Source organism: Agelaius tricolor, unplaced genomic scaffold, assembly GCF_023055355.1.
Source record: "Agelaius tricolor isolate 1412-34295 unplaced genomic scaffold, bAgeTri1.0.p SCAF_9, whole genome shotgun sequence".
In the NCBI taxonomy this organism is placed as follows: Eukaryota; Metazoa; Chordata; class Aves; order Passeriformes; family Icteridae; genus Agelaius; species Agelaius tricolor.
In genome coordinates this window covers 1,733,197-1,751,523 of record NW_027269269.1, presented here as the reverse complement: position 1 = coordinate 1,751,523, position 18,327 = coordinate 1,733,197, and the positions used below count along the sequence as shown (strand labels likewise).

The following is an 18,327-nucleotide window of genomic DNA, read 5'->3' as shown; positions in this document are numbered from 1 at the left end:
GGATATGCAGCTCTACCTTGCAGGTGAAAGTGAGAGTTCTTCTGCAAGTTTTCCTACCTTTCTTCTGGGAACCACTCTGAAACATGCCATAGCACAACTGTGTGAGGAAGTGTCTTGGTTTGAAATTTCAACCTCAAACAGGAGAAGACAATAAAATGCCGTAGGATCCATGCAAAATGGCAGAAAGAAGAGTATTTGTTTTAACTCTTCAACTAATGTTGTATGTTCTGAATTACCCTGAGATTTTCTATTCAGTCCAAAGAATGATTTGTTTTATCAGGTGTATCTTTTCCTTTATTTTTTCAAACACCAGCTAAAGAGACTTTATTGTTTTCATACAAGAACCGTTTTCAGACAAGACAATTAAATAGTTATTATCCTTTTTTTCTTATCAAATTAACTTCAAATTTGAAACAAAGGGAAAAGCACAAGCATTAGCAGTTTCTACTTCAAGAAATACACAGCGTTTCTTCCACATCTACTTCTTTATTCAGTCATTTAGTGTCTCATAGATCACAGGAAGTAGAGAGTCTCTAGAGAGAATTAGACTGCTCTCACTCTACAGAAATCCATCATATTTCCAGCTTTGCTCATTTTGTCTCAAACAATGCATGCAGGGATGTGTCATTACTCACCAAGGACATGACTAGTCGTGGGTATCAGGGGGAAAGGCAGAAGAAAGCTCAAAGGGGCTCCCTGTGTCTGTGACTGACTGAAGATATTTCCTTGGGTTTGTTGTTTTTTTTTTTTTAAACTTGCAAACTGCATTAGTTAACTTATAAAATACTCCTGAGAACAGTTGGAATCCTTCTGAATGCAGTTACTCCCATTGAATTGTTAATGATGTCTACAGCATGTTAGGATTTGTTTTGGAAGAAATACTCAATGTACAATTTGTTAACTTGCTTTCAGTCTGAAGTATAAAAGCAAATTGAAGCCTATCCCAGTATAGTGGCTTTTGAAGACTCAAAAACGTACAGGCAAATACAAGTGCTGATTCTGCAGTGCTTGAGGAGATGTCTTGGATAAGGTGTCTTTTGCTCTGGTTCCTAGGCTAGCATTCAGCACTGCTGGGGGAATGGAGAAGTGGCTTTGTTTATCTGCTATTTTTTAAGTGATTTCTGGAACGTTTTGCCTCGTGTTTCTAATTATTTTGCATTTGCTCCTTCTATTTCGTTTGGAGCAGGCTGTGTATATCAATTAGGAAATGTAAATACCTTTACAGAACTGTGTGTTTTAGAGGCCTTTTTCAAGAGAAAATGTTGTAAGCACACTAGCAGAGAAGACAAACAAATATTTATGCTCATTGTTCTCTTTTGGCCTGAAATATCCCTTTCTTTACACAAGTATACCTTTTAAAAGAGGGGAAATGTTGAGAGATTTCTAACTTTAAATGGAATGTAGATTCACATAAAAATTAGTACTTTGTGGCTTTGATTACTGGCTACCAGAAACAAAACTTCTCATTGCATGAGCTCTGTCAGTAGTAGGAGGTGGCAGAGCCTTGGAAAGTGTTCCAGAAAGCCTGGAAGTTAGTGGTAGTTCCTGAGATACCAGGAGCTTTTTGCTAGGAATCTCAGTGCTAAAAGCCTGGTAGGCGCAGGATTCCTGATTATGCAGGAATAAGGCTAATGCACAGGCATTTAACACAGAGCTAATTGGAATTCCATATTTCCAGTCTGTGGGCAATAACATTAAGAGTTTGAATAAATTTTGTTCCAGATCAGATTTAATATACATTATAAAAGATGAATTTAGAAGAAAATCATAACACCTTTTGACATTTCAAAATATATATGACAGAATATGATTTGAGGTTTTACATGTGTTCAGGCCTGTAATAAGAACTGAATAATGTTTGTCTTGTTTCCTGAGTTACCCTGGAGCATCAGACCTTTTTTTGTGCATTTTAGTCTTTGAATTACTTTTCATACACTTCAAGCTAGAAAAGATCAAACTTTGTAACCTCCTGCTGCACCATACTCGGTGCTACTGCACATTATGCTAATTACTACACCAGTGCTCTCCCTCAGATATTTTAAACTTGAAATTCTATATTTCTGTGAAATGACAAAATCTGGGCCCAAACACTTGTAATCTAAAGATTTATTTTCCCTGCAGGAAATCAACATGTTTTCTGAGTGTTTCTCTTTGAACCAGCTAACAGCTGTTGTTTCAAAAGACAAGAACAAACCCCATTTTTAGAAAAGCATTCAGCTCAAGCTCTTATATGAGGTCTGATGCCAGGGATGGCTCTTCCCCTAAAATTTCCCTGTGGGTGATGAGCTTAGCAAAACGATAACAGTTTGTTCCTGCAGACCGTCCTTCCTTTTGCCTGCTGTGTGCTTTCTAAATCCCTCTCCTCTAAGGAAGGCCACAGAGAGGCCACCAGAGCCTTCCTACTTATGAAGGAGAAGTTGAATAATATCCATGTGTCCCTGTCCCCTTCCCAGCCAGGCTGTGCTGGGCACTGGCTCTTCCCTTGCGGCACAACCCCTCCTCCCTTGCCCGCTTGCTGCCCCACCAGACCTCAAGAGCTCTCCCAGTCTTTTAAACTGAACAAGGGCACTGATCTTCCTTGTTATTAGTCCTATTTATCTTTCCTTGCCCAGATATGTGTTTGCACCTTCTTCCTGCTGGTCTTCCACTTTGTGGAGCCAACGTCCCCCATGCAGCTGCGCCTACCAGGCAGCACCTGTACACAGCTCCCGCTGCTCTGCACAGACCCTGCCCTGCCCTCTGCAAATTCCTGGGCTTCTTTGCTCCATTTTTTTCAACCAAGCTCTAATTGGGCAATTGATTCTTGTTTTGTGCTTAAGGTCAAGGAACTGAGTGAATTCCCCAGGTGTTCCTCATGGAAAATGTCTCAAAACCAAAAGCAGTTAATTATTTACATGCCTAAAGAAAGCATAAGAAAGCACACACTTTACTGTTGTCTGTGTTTGGCATCTGGCATAGCAAAATTTATGGAGGAGCTCTGTATATGGCCCATTTGTACATTATATTTTTATTTTGAATGCCCCAGAAAAGCCAAAGCCTTATTACCTGATGCTTGAATCTATAACTATATAAACTATGTCTTATAAAACAAGCCCTGGTTTTGTCTCACAGCTGCTATCTCAGGTTGGTTCTTAGTAATGAGAAGGGCACCTTTTCTGTCCTACTCTGTAGTAAAGTACAGTGTAATAGGGGGCAGGCACAGGCAATTTCTATCTTCTGTCACCTCACTGTGAAAAGTATTAATCACAAATGAGAATCTTAGCCTCAACATGTTGTATTTATGAACAGCAGAGAAAATGGAGATGGACAAAAGTAAAGGCATGAGCAAGTGTTCAGGCTTTACAAGCCCCTGACAGCTGATGGTGTGATTTGCCTATGAACTGTGGAAGAGAGTCAAAGAGGGTTTTAGAATTTGTCCCATCCTTTCCTCCCACAAACAGTTGGACGTGCAGGTGCATGTGCTCTTTCCAGAAGCACTCTGCAAGCAAATGCTGAGAGACAGTGCTAGGAATTATGCAGCTCAGCTTCTGGTGCGTGGCAAATGCTGTGTCTGCAGCCCTCTGCATGCAAGTCCTGATGCAGGCAGAAGTGGAAGGGTGAAAGATGCATCAGAAATAAACCTGTATATACTGCAGCTGTAACTAGGTGTGGCTTTGGAGGGAGCAGAAAACTAGTGAGGCAGTAAGTGTCCCTCAAGATTATGATCCTCATATCAAATTATAATTTTTCTCCGCTGTTGAAAGAGCCAGGTCACATTTGTATTAAGCAAAATAGAAGATAGTGTTAGCTTTTGGACTGCTACTGTCATTAGGCACCACCAAGAAAATCTGATTTTTTTTTCCTGCTTCAGATACTTCAGATTCTGTGGGACATTTTCCTATAAGATATCTGTGAACATACTCATAAAAGAGGCAAAAGTCAATAAGGCAAACTTTGTTTTGCCTCTATAGCAAGTGATTTGCCTTAAATTTCTCTGTTTTTCCTGTGTATCCAGGTGCTGTGACACAGCTCTACAGGCTAAAATGCAACCCTCAACAAACTCTAATGGTTAAAAAAAGGAAAGCAAACAGGAAACAACATTATTGTCCCAGGGTTTGCTTTTTATTGCTCTTTTTCCTTACTTCTTTGATGAAAAATTTCTGCTTGAGTTCCTGTGACTGTCATACTATGGTCAAAGGAGCAGGGCAGGACCTCATGTTACTGCACTCAGCATGGTCCCCACAGCTATTTTGATGGGAGCTGTGGGTGGGCAGGAGGAGCTGAGCTTGGGTGGCCACTCTGGCCTTCAGAGGAAGTCGTGCCTCCCTGGTGCAGAGGCAGTCTCTGACTGCAGGGCTCTCATGGCTGGCAGACCATCCCGAGGCCCAGAGCAGAGAGCTCCACTGGTGGGACAGATAATAACAGACATGGAGCTGCCTCTCTCAGAAATATTCCATGCCCTAACAACAGACATGGAGTTGCCTCTCTCAGAAATATTCCATGCCCTGGTTCATCCCACACTGGCACAGTGTCTTGTAGGTTTGTGCCCTGAATGTGCTTGCCCAGCTCTGTCCCTGCCTGACTTACTGCACAGGCAGAGACCCACACTCGTGTCCAGGCAGCCACATCCAGCACAGCTCTGGCACATCCTGCCTGCTTCTGGTTCTGGCCTCTCTCTTCACTACATGAGACCACCTTGGAAAGCTGGTCTCCAGAAAAGGCAGCTTCCTTACCTGTGGAAAAGGTGACAGGGCAGGGACCTGCAGGTAATTTCAGTCAGCTTTGCACAGTCCTATTCCACTCCTCCTGCAGGCCAGAATGAGGTTGCACAGCAAGGTGAAGAGACAGAACACAACACTCAGAACAGATAGGATGGGTTACCTGTGTAGCTATTTGTGCCTTAATGGCATTTGTCATGGTACAGATGACTGGAAAGCCAAGGTAGTGTGCAAAGCCTTCTGTCCTTCTTCAGTGCTGTGCATGTCAGCTCAGCTGCATGTACACAGTTGTGGTTGCAGACATGTCAGGTTGGCATCCAACCCAGAAGCGCTGTGTAGCATCATTCTGTGCAGAGCCCAGGACATGTATTGGTGAAATACATTTTGCCATTTTGATGTGTATCTTAGTGACACAGTTCTGCGCAGTTACAAACAGAATTATAAACCAGGTGTCTTTCTACCTTTGATTGTTTTTTTCCTAAAACAGGTGTGAAGAAAGAAGTGCAAAAAGATCAGGATGCTAGCAGACCAGCTGTCTCATCCCCTAAGAAATCTGCAGTAACAGCCACAAAACTCCATTCACCAGGTATTTATGAACCTGAAAGCAATGTTTCAGGGAAGATTTAAACTTGTTGACTTTGCATCTCTTGTTAACACACTCAAATCTGAGACCTACTATTGTTAAGTGAGGATTGATTGTGTCCAAGGTTCATTAAGCTGGCTACAGCAGGCTTTATCATACCAATGCATGAGCTGAATAGACTTTTGTTCTCTTTGTTATAACCATGCAATCATCTCTCTTTCAAAGCAAAGAGTTGTTGCTATTACATGTTTAAGGGCAGAGGAATTTATTTTTATCATTACAATTTTCTTACATAAGAAGAGGACAGATACATATAGCAAAATAAAAGACACCTTGGAGAATTGCCTGGAGTGATAATGTTTGGCTCAGAATCTACTCTTACTTCTATGCAGAGGCACTAAATTTCCTGGGGTATTTCTGTGCATAACTGGAAAAGGGACTATCTATAGAAAAAACCTCTAAAGTGCTATTGGGACATTATCAACTTATACCTCAATATTGGGCACTAACACATGGTTTTAACATTTCTGAAGAATACCTTTCTTTATTTACTAAACCAAAGAGAACTTGTTTCTATTTATGTCTACTGAGTGTACATTAATAAATGGATAAGGTGCCTAAAGACTTTTGTGAGGCTGGCCTTTGCTTGATCTAAATGCTTCTGAAATGAGTGTGCGTGATCCCACTGATTTAATTGTGCTTGCAGTTTATCTTCTGTTATCTCATTTTTAAGACTCTGCTTGAATACTTAAAATGTCATCTCTACAGCTATGTGATACTTAAGTTATAACTGTGAGGGATAGAACCCCATGTTGCTTCATTTGGTGGCAGAATATAAATAATGTAGAAGAGCTCTCCAGCTCCTATAACTTGCACCAAGAGTTTCTCCATTATTATTAAATTCAATCTCTATTCTTCTTCTTCTCAACCAACAAAATCAATAAAATGGCAGGTTAAATTTAATCTTCCCGGGCACCAACAGGACACAAAATTCTTCTCCTTACAAAGATACTAGAGTAAAAAGATGAACTTAATGCTGTCCTCTGAGTCATATAATTTACAGGCTATTTTGCACCTGGTGAGATCACAGAGAGATCCAAAGAATTTGTTGCAGAGAGTGCCAGACCAGAAGCTCGCCGGTGTTTATAGCGGTGGGAGTCCAGTTTAAGCATCAGCACTGATTGTGGCTGTAGCAGCATGTTACAGCTCAGCTGATTTGCTTCCACTAGGATTACAAAGCAAAATGGAACACTGGAATATTTGTACAGTGTATTTGTATTGTCTTAAGGAGGTCTGCCTCTCCACGGGTGACTTAATAATTTTCAAGGCCTAAAGTTTTGGCATATCCAATTCATGAGGCCTCAAAGGTTTCTTCATTCTCGTGAGAGGGTGAGTAACTGACCTCCATCCATAAGACTGATTAAAAACTTGTTCCACTGGCTTGTCTGCAATTAAGCCAATGTAAATTCCTTGATCACTCTAAGGATCAAGTAGGAAAATACACATCATCTTCATTTATTTTTTTAGAGTAGCCTTTGGCATTCTTTGAAATAAGTTCAGCAATAACAAAGCAATAATGACAATTTTTTCACCTACTTAACAAATTCAAAAAATACTCAAAGCAGCCTTTGAAGAGGACATGCAGTGTAGCTGATGCTAAGGGGCATTCACAGACTTTCCTCCATCAGAATCACAAGCTCCTGCATCTTTTACACTTTTTGATGGGAGAGAAGATGTTTCACAGGTAATTTCACCACAGCTACATCTGGCCATGAAACAGGTTCCAAAATTTCTGAGTGCTGTTACTGGCCTTCTCACATTCAGTCCCTTTTAATCAATGCTGGTTTTTGACTGTTGGACACAATTTTTTTGAGCTTTGACTCTGAAGACTTGCAAGGGAGTTTTGAGATGCAGAGTCTTGCAGGGACCTCAGTTTTATCCTTTGATAGAATGCTCTTCCTGAGATCTGTGTATAGGAACGGGTGTCCATAGATGCAAGGGCTCTCCTTCCACTCCATTTTAGAATGGAGCCAACTGCTTCTGGCATTTGTCACTCTACAGAATGCTTGATAACAACTGTCTCTAAGTAATTTGCTCACTTTCCTTACCAAAATGTTGGAAATTGGACAGTTAAAAGGCGAATAAATTGCATTCCTCATCTAAATCCTCATGGACAGTGTTAATTATGGGTATATACTTGTTATGTCTCCCTAGTTCAAACACTCACATAGATAAAAAAGACTTGGGAGTTTTGAAGAGGATCAAAGGGGTACAGTGATTTCAGCACACACTGGGTCTGCCCCTCTGGTCCCACCATCAGCAAAAAGGACGTTGAGGATAAGGGCCAGCATCATTAATATGTACCCTGTTTTGTGCAGAGCAAGAGAAGAGAGACATCAATGGCAGAATAAGCTTAGTAAGCTGCCTTTCAGACCCAAATGAACCGAGAAATTCAGATTTATCCCTGAGGAGAATAGCACCATTTAATTTACAAGGACAGCTTATAATACTGACAAGGACAACACAGAGATGTGCACTTCAAATCTTCCAGTGAACAGCAAGGCTAGAAAGATGTAAGACTAAGCAACCTGACAGATTTCTGTTTTAATTAAGGACTGAACTGATTTCAAGGGCTTTCCCCTACACTTCTTCCTAAGCCTTCTGTTGTAACATCACTGTCTTGCTTAAACAACCCAAGATTTTTGTACTAAAAAGACAGATATTTATGGCTCTTGCTTTTATGAGGTTCTTATTTTGTGGTATTACCTACTGCACAGCTAAGAGGTATGAAGGGAAGAGTCTGTATTTTCTTATAATTGCACAAAAAATTTGTCAGGCTTTAAGTGACATAAAAATGGATAAAGGGCAATACCTATGCTGCTTGAACTCTCCTAATGACAAAAATGCCTTGTGCTGTTAATTTGGGTCTTCCAACAACATGGCATTAGTCTTGACACTGCTCAACATGTTATTCTTTGTCACAAATGCAGGTCATGGACACACATTGTTTCAAAGGGGTTTTTGCACTCATGGCTCTTTGCAGTTGCACCACGAGATGCTTGGAGACATGAGGCAGCATCTCTGCTGGAGCTGGCACCCTGTAAGCTTAGCCTGGAGCCAGGATGTAGCTGGGCAAGATAGAAGATATGCTCCCAGTGGCTCCACACAAGCTGGGAATCTGAAAAAGTAGGAATGCACTCCTGGGGTATTGCTTTGGGGAAGCCATTCTGTTCCCCTGGGTGGTCTTGTAAAACTGCCCTTAGGATCTATTTGCACGCCCAGACCACAGCCTTGAAGATCTAAAAGATCTAAAGCACATCTGACAAAATTACCTCTGGAATTTGTAATGCTCTACTTTACAAATTGGCTCAGATTCATACCATCAGAGGCATCTCTGTGGAAGGATTCTTTGGCTTTTTAGGAAATACAGGTAGTATTCATGGCAGAAGACTGTCTCCTATTACACTGATTGCTGGAGCCTGGTTGTAGGCATGGTTTCTGTATTGTTTTCAGGAACTGGATACTACAAGACTATAAACCTACAAACTGTCCCCTTTTATCATATTCTTGCACAAACAACCTTTTCTACTAACACAGAAATGTTCCAGACCCATATCCACCGTCTCTAGTAACACATGGGACAAAGGTGTCCAACTCATATTTTCTCCCTCTTTCTTACTGACTTTATCTTCTAGGGTAAAAGTGGAGGATAGTGGGAGGGTCTGTTGAGGACTGGAGGTTCCTGGGCAGTATTCAGGAATGAGCTAAAGACCATCAACTGACAGGTAGCAAAAGGGTAGCAAGAAAGACTGAGGGTAGCAAAAATAGTCACTAAGCTGTGCAAAGGTGATGCCCAGCTGGCCATAAACATTTGCAGAGGAGAGTCCTCAGAAAGCAAAGAAGGTAAAGACAGAACAGATTTTCCAAGCAGTGGCTTGAGCAGCCTGATACCACCACAACACTGCCCCTTCTTGCTTCATCCTCATAACTGGGTATATCCACAGAAATGGATAGTTGACTCAAGCAGGATATGAACTTAGGAAAAAAGTCCCACTTTCCTGAAGTGGCTTATCATGAGTAGGCTTCAGTTCTGGTGCCATTGATAGAAATATGATACCATACCCTAAACACAAGCTACACTAGTGCTTTCATGTCTTTGTGCAACATCAGGCTTGCTTCCAGCCAACCTGGAGCACCTCAGAGAAGCCAGAGTCTGTCTGGGCCTATTTCTGCAGGCAAACCATGTAGTGATTCTGGTGTGATCAATGATGCCAAGAGAGCAGCCATGCCGAGCCAGTGATGTAACTCTTGTGCGTTGTGTGGCACTTGGTGGCACTTCAGCATGTATCTGCTAAATGCTGCAGTTGGACACGTTGTAAAGCTGAGAGCAAGGGGAACTCTCAAGGTAGACTGCAGTATTGTAGATAAAAAGTAATAGTGATATCCCAGTAGCAAGCAATCCATGCTATGTTTGCATTCAGGGAGGGACAACTCCAGCCCCACGTTGTCCTGTGTAGCGGCAAAATGAAATCTGCAAAGGCCAAGGAAAACTGGCACCTCCGTCGAGTCACCAGGCTGGGGGTTCATGTGAGCAAAGAAACCATGTGTAGAGTAGAAATGTCACCTAGCTGTTTTCCACATCATCAATAAGAGGAATCCTGACCTGGAAGTGCCCATTTCTCTCACTGCCATTCAAGAGAGATGCAGAGCTCTGTTTCTTGTAGATGTCTAGCAGAGGTGAGGTGCTTCCTTCCTCCAACAACCTCAGTTCTCAGTGATACACTCTTAGGACAGCTCTCCTCAACTTGTAGAAGACTTTCTTTCTCAGGCTCAGAGCCTGAGATGACTAGATGACTGTTAAAAAGCTTTGAGCTTTGGCCCCTAAAGAAACATGAAACATAAGAAACATGAAATATATTTCTTTTTTTTTTTTTTTTTTTTAAAGACTGGAAGCTCTGTGTGAGTGCTACAGACCTTTTTTCTTTTGTAGAGATGAGTCCCAGAGGCCATAGAAACACATAAAGGTCATGTCTGTACATGTAAACTGTGTGATCTGAATGGTCTTTTCTTCCCCCCTCCTTTGTAGGACATTCCAAGCAAAGGCCAACCACCCCAAAGAATGGATTCTCCCCCAAACCAGGAGAGGGGCGAGACACTGAAAAGCAGTTTGTTCAGAAACTGAAGGAAAAGTGTGATGAGCAGTCCCGGCAATTAATCAATATCCAAGATGAGCTTAAAAGGGCCAGCTGTGGCTTTGATGTCTTTGCTATAACAACACAGTACTTTTTCAGGCAGGTAAGTGCAATGGGTGCTTCTTACCACTGTAAAGATTCTTCGCCTTTACACCTGTCACTTGCCCAAATTTATTCCATGGTCACTGAAAATTTATTCTTGGGATCAAAGGATGTAATTATTTACAATTATTATTATGAGAAGGGAATTCAAATTTCATAGAATTAAAGAAAGGAAAACTGCAATGACAAAGGAAATCTGGCACCTCTGTTAAGTCACTAAGTTTTGGGATTGGGTGGCCAAAGAAATTGTGTGTAAAGTGTAGATGTCATCCAATCGGATAAGCTGAATAATTTGATGCCATATATTTGTAAAAAAGGGTGTAGGAGCTTGAAAAAGGAAGAATTTTGAATGAAGCATTTGTTACAAGTAGGGGTTTTAGGAGTAAAGGAGATGCAGAAACTTAGAAGGCCCAGTCTCTGATTGCTAGAGCTGGAATGGAAAGTGTAACTGAGATATTAATACTTGTGAGCAACCAAAGCTGTTAGATGAAGGAAGCAATTTGATTTCCCACAATAATTATCCACTCTTCCTGTTCACCATGAATCGGGCAGGGTGTCCCTGTCACAGGGCTGCCAGCTCCTGAAGATGTTAGGATAACATTATCTCAGCATGCAGAAGATTACACGCAGCAGGTATAGAGAACACAAAGAAAATGTTGCTGGTAAATAGAGAACCTTATTTATTCACTCAAGTCAAAATGAATACATTTTAAGACAACCAAAATAACCATGAAAGACTTGAAGGTATTGCTTGTTTCAAAAGCTGTTTAGTGATTTAGGAAATGTAGCTGGGTTCTGAGGTCGTTCACACCATGCCCATGTATTTTATGACATCCCAGGTTAAGCTGGTGTCCTGGCTACCTTGTAAAACAGGCAGACAATCACCAGCAGTAGGACCCAAGGCTTGGATAATACCCTTAATGGCCTGTTTTTCTACTTATGGAAAAGACAAGAATAAATTTTCTGTGTTACATGGGAGAAAGAAAAGCAAGGAAACAAAACCTAAATTAAGTCAGTCTTTAAAATTCTGAAATACTAGTTTTGAGGGTTTTAATATTAGTGGGAAAGGTTGCCTTTGAAGAAATAACCACAGTTCACACTTTTCCCTAAGTAGGAGCTGCTCTTGCCAGAGAAGATTCACTGAACTGAAAAAACAAGGAGTTTTAAAATGTCCTAAATATTTTAAATACCTTCCCAGGAGATCCCCCCTCCATATTTTTCTTTAGACTTGACATTTCTGTATTTCAGGACTTGTTAGGTATTTCTAAACACTTTTGGGTGGATTTAGGCTTTTGTTGTGTTTTTGGGGGGAGTTTTTTTGTTGGATTTTTTTTTTAGTTTGGTGGTGTTTTGTCAGGTTTTTTGTTGTTGTTGTTGTTGTTATTGTTGTTTTGTTTGTGGTTTTTCTGAGCTGGCTGTGGAGTATCCTTGTTTAAATCAGAGGGAAATAAAAAAGGGCATAGCAGTGTCAGCTCAGCTTTGTCTGTCCATTGTCCACTGGGGAGAGATTTTTCATCACATGCCTCATTCACAATTTGCTGAAGGAACTCTCATATCTCCTTCATCTCCTCTGGATATGTTTTAAATGAGAACAGCTGCTGGAGCTGAGCTTTGATATGACTGCTCTGCTGTTGGTGCATATTGGATCTGTCCTGAAAATGCCTCCTAAGTTGAACAGCTCAGGTGTCTTTATTTAACAGCATCCTCACAAAGTCTGGCCAAGCACAGCTGCACCTCACATTCCCAGCTCCTCTGTATTTCTCAGGCCAGCTGGGGATTTCAGTAATGCTCCTCTCAGTGCCTGGAGGTGAAAAATAATACACCTGTAGAATTTAAGCACCTTCAGGTTTGGGCAGGATTAGGTAGATTTGTTCCAGATCCATGCAGATGTGGTACCTCCTTTAGGAGGTATGGCTGCTTTAGGCTCCATTTTTAGTTCATGCAGGCAGGTGATCACTTCATGAAGACTATTTAAAGCACAAAAGACCTGAATTTCTGCTTGAGTCACTCGCCTGTCTCATCTGAGTCTTCCAGGGAGCAGTAAGGCTGCTTCACTCTTAAATTTGATGCTAAAGCTGGGAGCCTACATACAGTGGGACAATCTGGGACTACTCAAGCAGTTGTGTAACTGGGCACTCATTTGTCTTGCAACATAGACACAGGCTTCCAAGTTTTTGAGTGTCATTCAAAAATACAATCTGTAGACATTTTCTGAAGTGGCATTATTGTCTGAAAGCTTGAGCAAAATTGAGTTGGCTGTCTTTGGGTTAGGGCAGCATGGGAAAAAATAAACCAACTTTTCACATGATAAAAATAATAACAGTTGGGTGTATCTGTTGCTGAGAACCCTGCAGACAAAATGATTGAGGTCTGAGTGGAACTGCAGTTTGGCAAAGGAAAAACATTCTTTTGATAAAAGGGTGCAGCCTTATTCCCAAGAAGTTTGGGGTTGATTTGTCCAGCTAGCAGTTCCACTCTTGTGTCTCCTATTTTGATACTGGGGAGCCACTTCTGGACTGATAGTAGTTTGTGTCCAATGTCTCTCTCTCCTTACATGACAGCAAAATAATGTTCAAAACATAGATTTTTCTCAGATTTGGACCTAAATTCTGTTGTAAAATATGGTCCTAGGCAGTGAGGACAGGACTGAGTCTTAAAAACAGCGTAAGGACCAGTGTAGGTGGTAAGTAGGTGCAAGTAGGCCCATGTCTGTGGCTCTGTTGTTTTGCTCACACTGTTTCTCTTCTCTTTCCAAAGCTGATGAAAGCACCAAGGCAAGTGGTCCAACAGACATGTTTAGCTGTGTAGAAAGAGAGTGTTGTATGTAATAAAGAGTGTTGGACCACACCACCAGTTTCTCTGAGTGCTTTAAGAGTACATAAATTATATTTTCTTATCATTTTTTGGATTTGTTTTTTGACTGTTTCAGACCACTGCTGAATGGTATCCTGGAATCATCTCTCTTCCTCAGCTGAAAATGCTCTTAATTGGCAAGATTCTTTTAATTGGCATCTAGAAGTGCACAACATGTAGCAGTATTTAATGCAGACCCATTAAATGCCACTTAAAAAAATTTTCTATCCTTAGGAAAAGCCTAGGCAATCAAAGCAGGTGATAACTGAGCAATAGATGTAAAAGATATTAAAGCAGTGGTTCTGACATAAGCATGAAAAGTAATGATTGCAGTGCCTGTGCAGAGCATGGCTTTTAATTATTATTTAATTAGCAGATGTGTTAACTTAAGACCCTCGTATATGCACATAACTCTTGTTGACTTTTGGAACTGCTTCAAATTGATTCTGAAGAGGAGCAGATTAAATTTGTCCTTAAGGTTGTCAGATGTTCCTCTTGCCAATACAGCCCTTGTGCTGTGCTGGTATGGCAGAGTGAACAACTGGCTGGCAGGAGCTGGAATGATATCAGGAAGACTTTTTAGAGCAGAGATTTCCAGAGCCCTGGTGTGGATCACTCCTGACCTGCTATAGCTTGCTGACCCAGTGACAGTGGCAGTCCTGGCCCAGTGTCAGCCCTGTTCAGAGAAGTGCCCGGCAGCGATCTCTCTTGGAAGTGGTAACAGTGCCATCTAAAGGGGAGTGACCCAAAGTGACAAATCCAGGAGAGAAAATATTTCTGGACAAAAAAAAAAGGGAGGGGAAAAAATCCATTTTCCTATTTCTACTACAGCACAGAAGTGTTTGTGTTGAAGGCTGCTGTGGCCAAACTGCACCGAGGTCCTGGAAACTGGGCTAATGGATCTCTGCAATCCAGCCAGCCCCAGCAGGCAGAAAGTGTAGCCCTAGGTCTGCCTCTGAAATTTCAGAGCAGGACTCTAGAGCTCCAGGACATGAGGAGAAGGGATCCTTTCTGGGCTGCAGACTCAAGGGTGGGAGCAGGTGAGGGAAAGGGTTATGCTGGGGTAGTCTGTCCTGTACTCTGCTTGGGCCTGGAGGAGTTTCCAGATGTGCAGCATGGCCTCTTGATATGGTTTTCATCAGGGGAGATACTCCTCAGGACAGGTGTGGGAAATGGATTTGATTTTGTCTGTGGGAAATGGATCTACAAATCCTGAGATATTCTGAACATGAGTTGGGACAACACTGCAGTGTTTGGTGACATCCCAGAACTTTGTGTCTACCAGGACTGGGAAAGGCATGTCACCAGTAACCAGAGAGTGAGAGCGTGTGTCTGCACATCTGATCATGGCTATACAATATTCTGTATATAATATACATATATAATACATTATATATGTATAATATATATTATATATATTATTATATATATATAATATACATTATTATATATATATTATAATGTATTATACATATATAATACATTATAATAATGTATTACTACATTCTTACTATTCCAGAAAAGTAAACACACACGGGAATATCCTGCAAAATCCACGATGGGCAAGAAAAACCTTTTCCCTCATTCAGATAACGAATAGGTGTGTGCTGGTGTGTCTTTTTGAGAGGAATGTCCCTGTCCTGTGAATGGACAATGTGTGCCACCCAGTGTCATGTGACATCCTTGGCCAGATGCTAATGACCACTTGTGCTAGAGGCAAAATTGGTCATGCTGTTTATAAGTCGCTTGGCACTTCCCACCACTGCCTCCAAAACATTAATTTGGGCTAACATTTCAAGGGATTATCTCAGGCTAAGCTGAAAATGGTTTATTTTCACAAATGTCTCAGAGAAGAAGTTCAAGAGAAATATATCTATTGTTCGTGCCTGTTGCTGGCAGAGTGGAAAGCAGCCAGCACTATCAGAAAGATTGACCTTCTGGCTTTCAGGGGTAATGCTTTCCCAGCATTTGCAAAATATGTTTGAATTTGGCCCAAGAATAGTCCTTAGAAAAGTGCCATTCCTCCCTCCCCACTATTACAGTTAGGCTACGTGTCCTGTATTGAGCAAGTTCATTCTTTTCATTGCTCCTGATGAAGACCAGAGCAGTGAGAGCAGCTTAATATTTTCATTCTGTATCCTGAAAAAAAATACACTTTGGTCTCATCAAACACTGACAGTTTAGGGCTATGTATCAAAAACATTGTATTGCAAGGAAAACAAAATACTTTGTTTACTTGGGAGGAAAAAAAATAGAAATAAGGTCTGTCATCATTTAGAGCTTTCTGAACTGGTTTTTAAGGAGAAATGCACAAAGTTTGGTATGTGGGGCTATTAGTTATGGTAAAACAGGGCAGTAAGAATCCAGAGGTGTAGTCCTTTATGTGCAAACATTACAATGAAAGCTCTGTTGATGGAATGGGACCTGCAGGCTGCTTACACATGGTCAGTCTACCCAAGGAATGGATTGGGGTTTGTGAAATTAAGGAAATCACCTTCTGCAGGCCCCCTGCTTATTTGCTGTACATGCTAAAAGTCAGGTAATGAGTAGGTAAGGGGCTATAGGAAAAGGAACCTTAAGGCAGCTGAGTATCTCTCCCCTCCTCATCCTTTGGGATTTTACACTGCTTCCAGACAGCATGGCCAGCTCTGCTTCAGGCCCTGCAAAACAGAAGGAAAAAGGTGTAGGGAACCTCATGGCTTCTCCTTGTGTCCTCAGTGACCTTCTTAGAGACACTGCTGTGACAAAATTGTGAATTTTAGTTTTGGAAGGTGAAAGAATATGCTTCCCCGGGAAGCATTGGTTTAGTTACATGGCCTTTTTTTGGAAAAAAAACCCCAAACAAATTAGACTATGTTCGTATCCTTGGCTGGAGACACATAAATGGAGACACTTGGCTAGTTACACATAAATATTTTAAATTTTGAGATAAAAAAGAAATAGCCCCAGGCATTCTAATGTTCCCCTTGAAGAGTTTTAAATGGCCATTAAAAATTAAAGGCCTCTTTATTTACATGTTGTCCTTGAAGAGAAATATTTTTAGGATGCGTGCCAAGCATCAGGTAGAAGTGGATTTATTTTCTCCTTTTGTTTGTATTATTGATCTCTGTGTAAGCAACTAACTTTGACAGCCTTGATTTTATACTGCATTCAGAGGAAAAGCACATAAGAGTCAGAAGTGGCTCTTGGCATGCTGGCAGCCTCCAGGGTGGGTATATGTCTGAGCTTGAGGGATTTGGCAACACATTGGAAGTGGTGTGAAAAGCAGTGATGAGAAGTAGGGTGCAGTGCTACTGTGGCCTCTCATCATGCAGAGGACAGGGAAAACCCAAACCACAGTGCTTTCCTGCTGTTCTTTAGGTTCAGCAAAGGAATCGATGGAAATGTGTACCTCTTTTGAATTCCATGCCTTTTAAATTCCTCTCTTACAGCAAAGAGGAAATATCCTCAGATCAATCATTATTTGCTTTTTTGGTGTTTTGGTTTTTGGAGGTTTTTTTCCTTTAATTGATTAATTGATTACTCCCCAGAGGCATTCTACCAAAATTTCTAGTAAGAATGTAACAGAACAAAGGCTTTACAATTTCGTGTAGATCAGTAGGTGCAAAGTTCATATATGAAAGTATTAATCACACCAGAAATTTTTCTGTTTCCGTGTGGGAACAGAAATATTTATCAAATGAAAATTTATAGATACCTTTCAGGAAGTGAATAAGGAAACATAACTCTCATTAGCAGTGGGGTGGACAAGACCTGGCCTGTCCAGATGAGAGGGATCCCATCCTCTCTTTGAGAGTCAAAAAGCAGAGCCTCCCTTCAAAAGCAAACTTTTCAGTGCATCTCTTGTTTTACACACATATTTGTGTGCATAAAGTATTTATAACAAGACCAAATGTCACTCTTTAAATTTGCTGTTAAGGGGGAGGCCATGCCTCAGCTCACAGATAATCTTCAGAAGTCATTTAAAAATGAAACTTTTGAACAGAAATCTAAGGAAGGTTGGAATCAGCCTAGAGAGAGGTCAAATACTGAGTTCCCCTCCCAGAAGAAGCAGTGACCACTGAGTAACTTGACACATATTTACTTGCTGGTGGTTACTTCTCAGTAACGTGTCCCTCTGGCAGATCCACGTCTTTCTTTCCTATGTGGCCAACCTCAGGCACCACCTAATCACTCACTCTGATGCCCATCACAGCATCCCAGGAGCTCTCCTGCCCTCAGATACACACCCATGGCCTTCCCTACCTTTTCCCTGCTGGGGTTTTCACACCTCTGGCAGCAATACTTTTGTTTGGTGGTTTTACATCCCCCTCAGGTCAGCCATTAATAAAGACATGTCCAATACTGACCTACATGGGCATTATAATAATATTGGCAACAATGATCAGTGAAATAGAACTTCAGCTTTTTCAAGTGATCTTAATACTTCTAAAAAAATGAACAATTTATTATCTATAATAAAGGTCCGGCAAAGCTAAATGTACATCAAACCAACTATGTGCCAGCTTTTTAATTGCAGGAATATCAGGGTTTTAGCCATCACAAAACATAAAGGTTAGCCTCACTTAAAAAAATCAATTTTTTATCTTCTTATTTACGAGCAGAATACAATCTGTTTAAGTTAACATTAGCTTGTGTTTAATCAAATTACACAGAACAAAGAACAAAAAGATAATGGGATTGAACTGGGTTTGTTGAAAACAGAAAGCACTTGGCTGACTCAATGTATTCCTCTTTGTTAATATTTGAGTTCTATATGGCATTCCTGATAGAAATGAAGACATTAAAGGTTTTGTTATTCCACCATCATCCCAACAAGTGTTGGACATTTTGAGGATGACACAAAGATGACGTCCCAGTCCTGGAGCATATAGCATCTAAACAGGAAAAGGCCTGATGA

At 41.0% G+C, this 18,327-nt stretch overlaps 1 protein-coding gene across 4 annotated transcripts in view; it reads left to right on the top strand.

Moving 5' to 3' along the window:
- Window positions 1-18,327, top strand: part of MTUS2 (microtubule associated scaffold protein 2) — a 263,855-nt gene that overhangs the window by 202,683 nt on the left and 42,845 nt on the right. For all 4 annotated transcript variants that reach the window (XM_071433978.1, XM_071433977.1, XM_071433980.1 and 1 more), the window contains 2 exons: window positions 5,185-5,283; window positions 10,367-10,575. In XM_071433978.1, coding sequence (XP_071290079.1) covers window positions 5,185-5,283; window positions 10,367-10,575 — 308 coding nt within the window. The remainder of the gene's footprint in view (window positions 1-5,184; window positions 5,284-10,366; window positions 10,576-18,327) is intronic.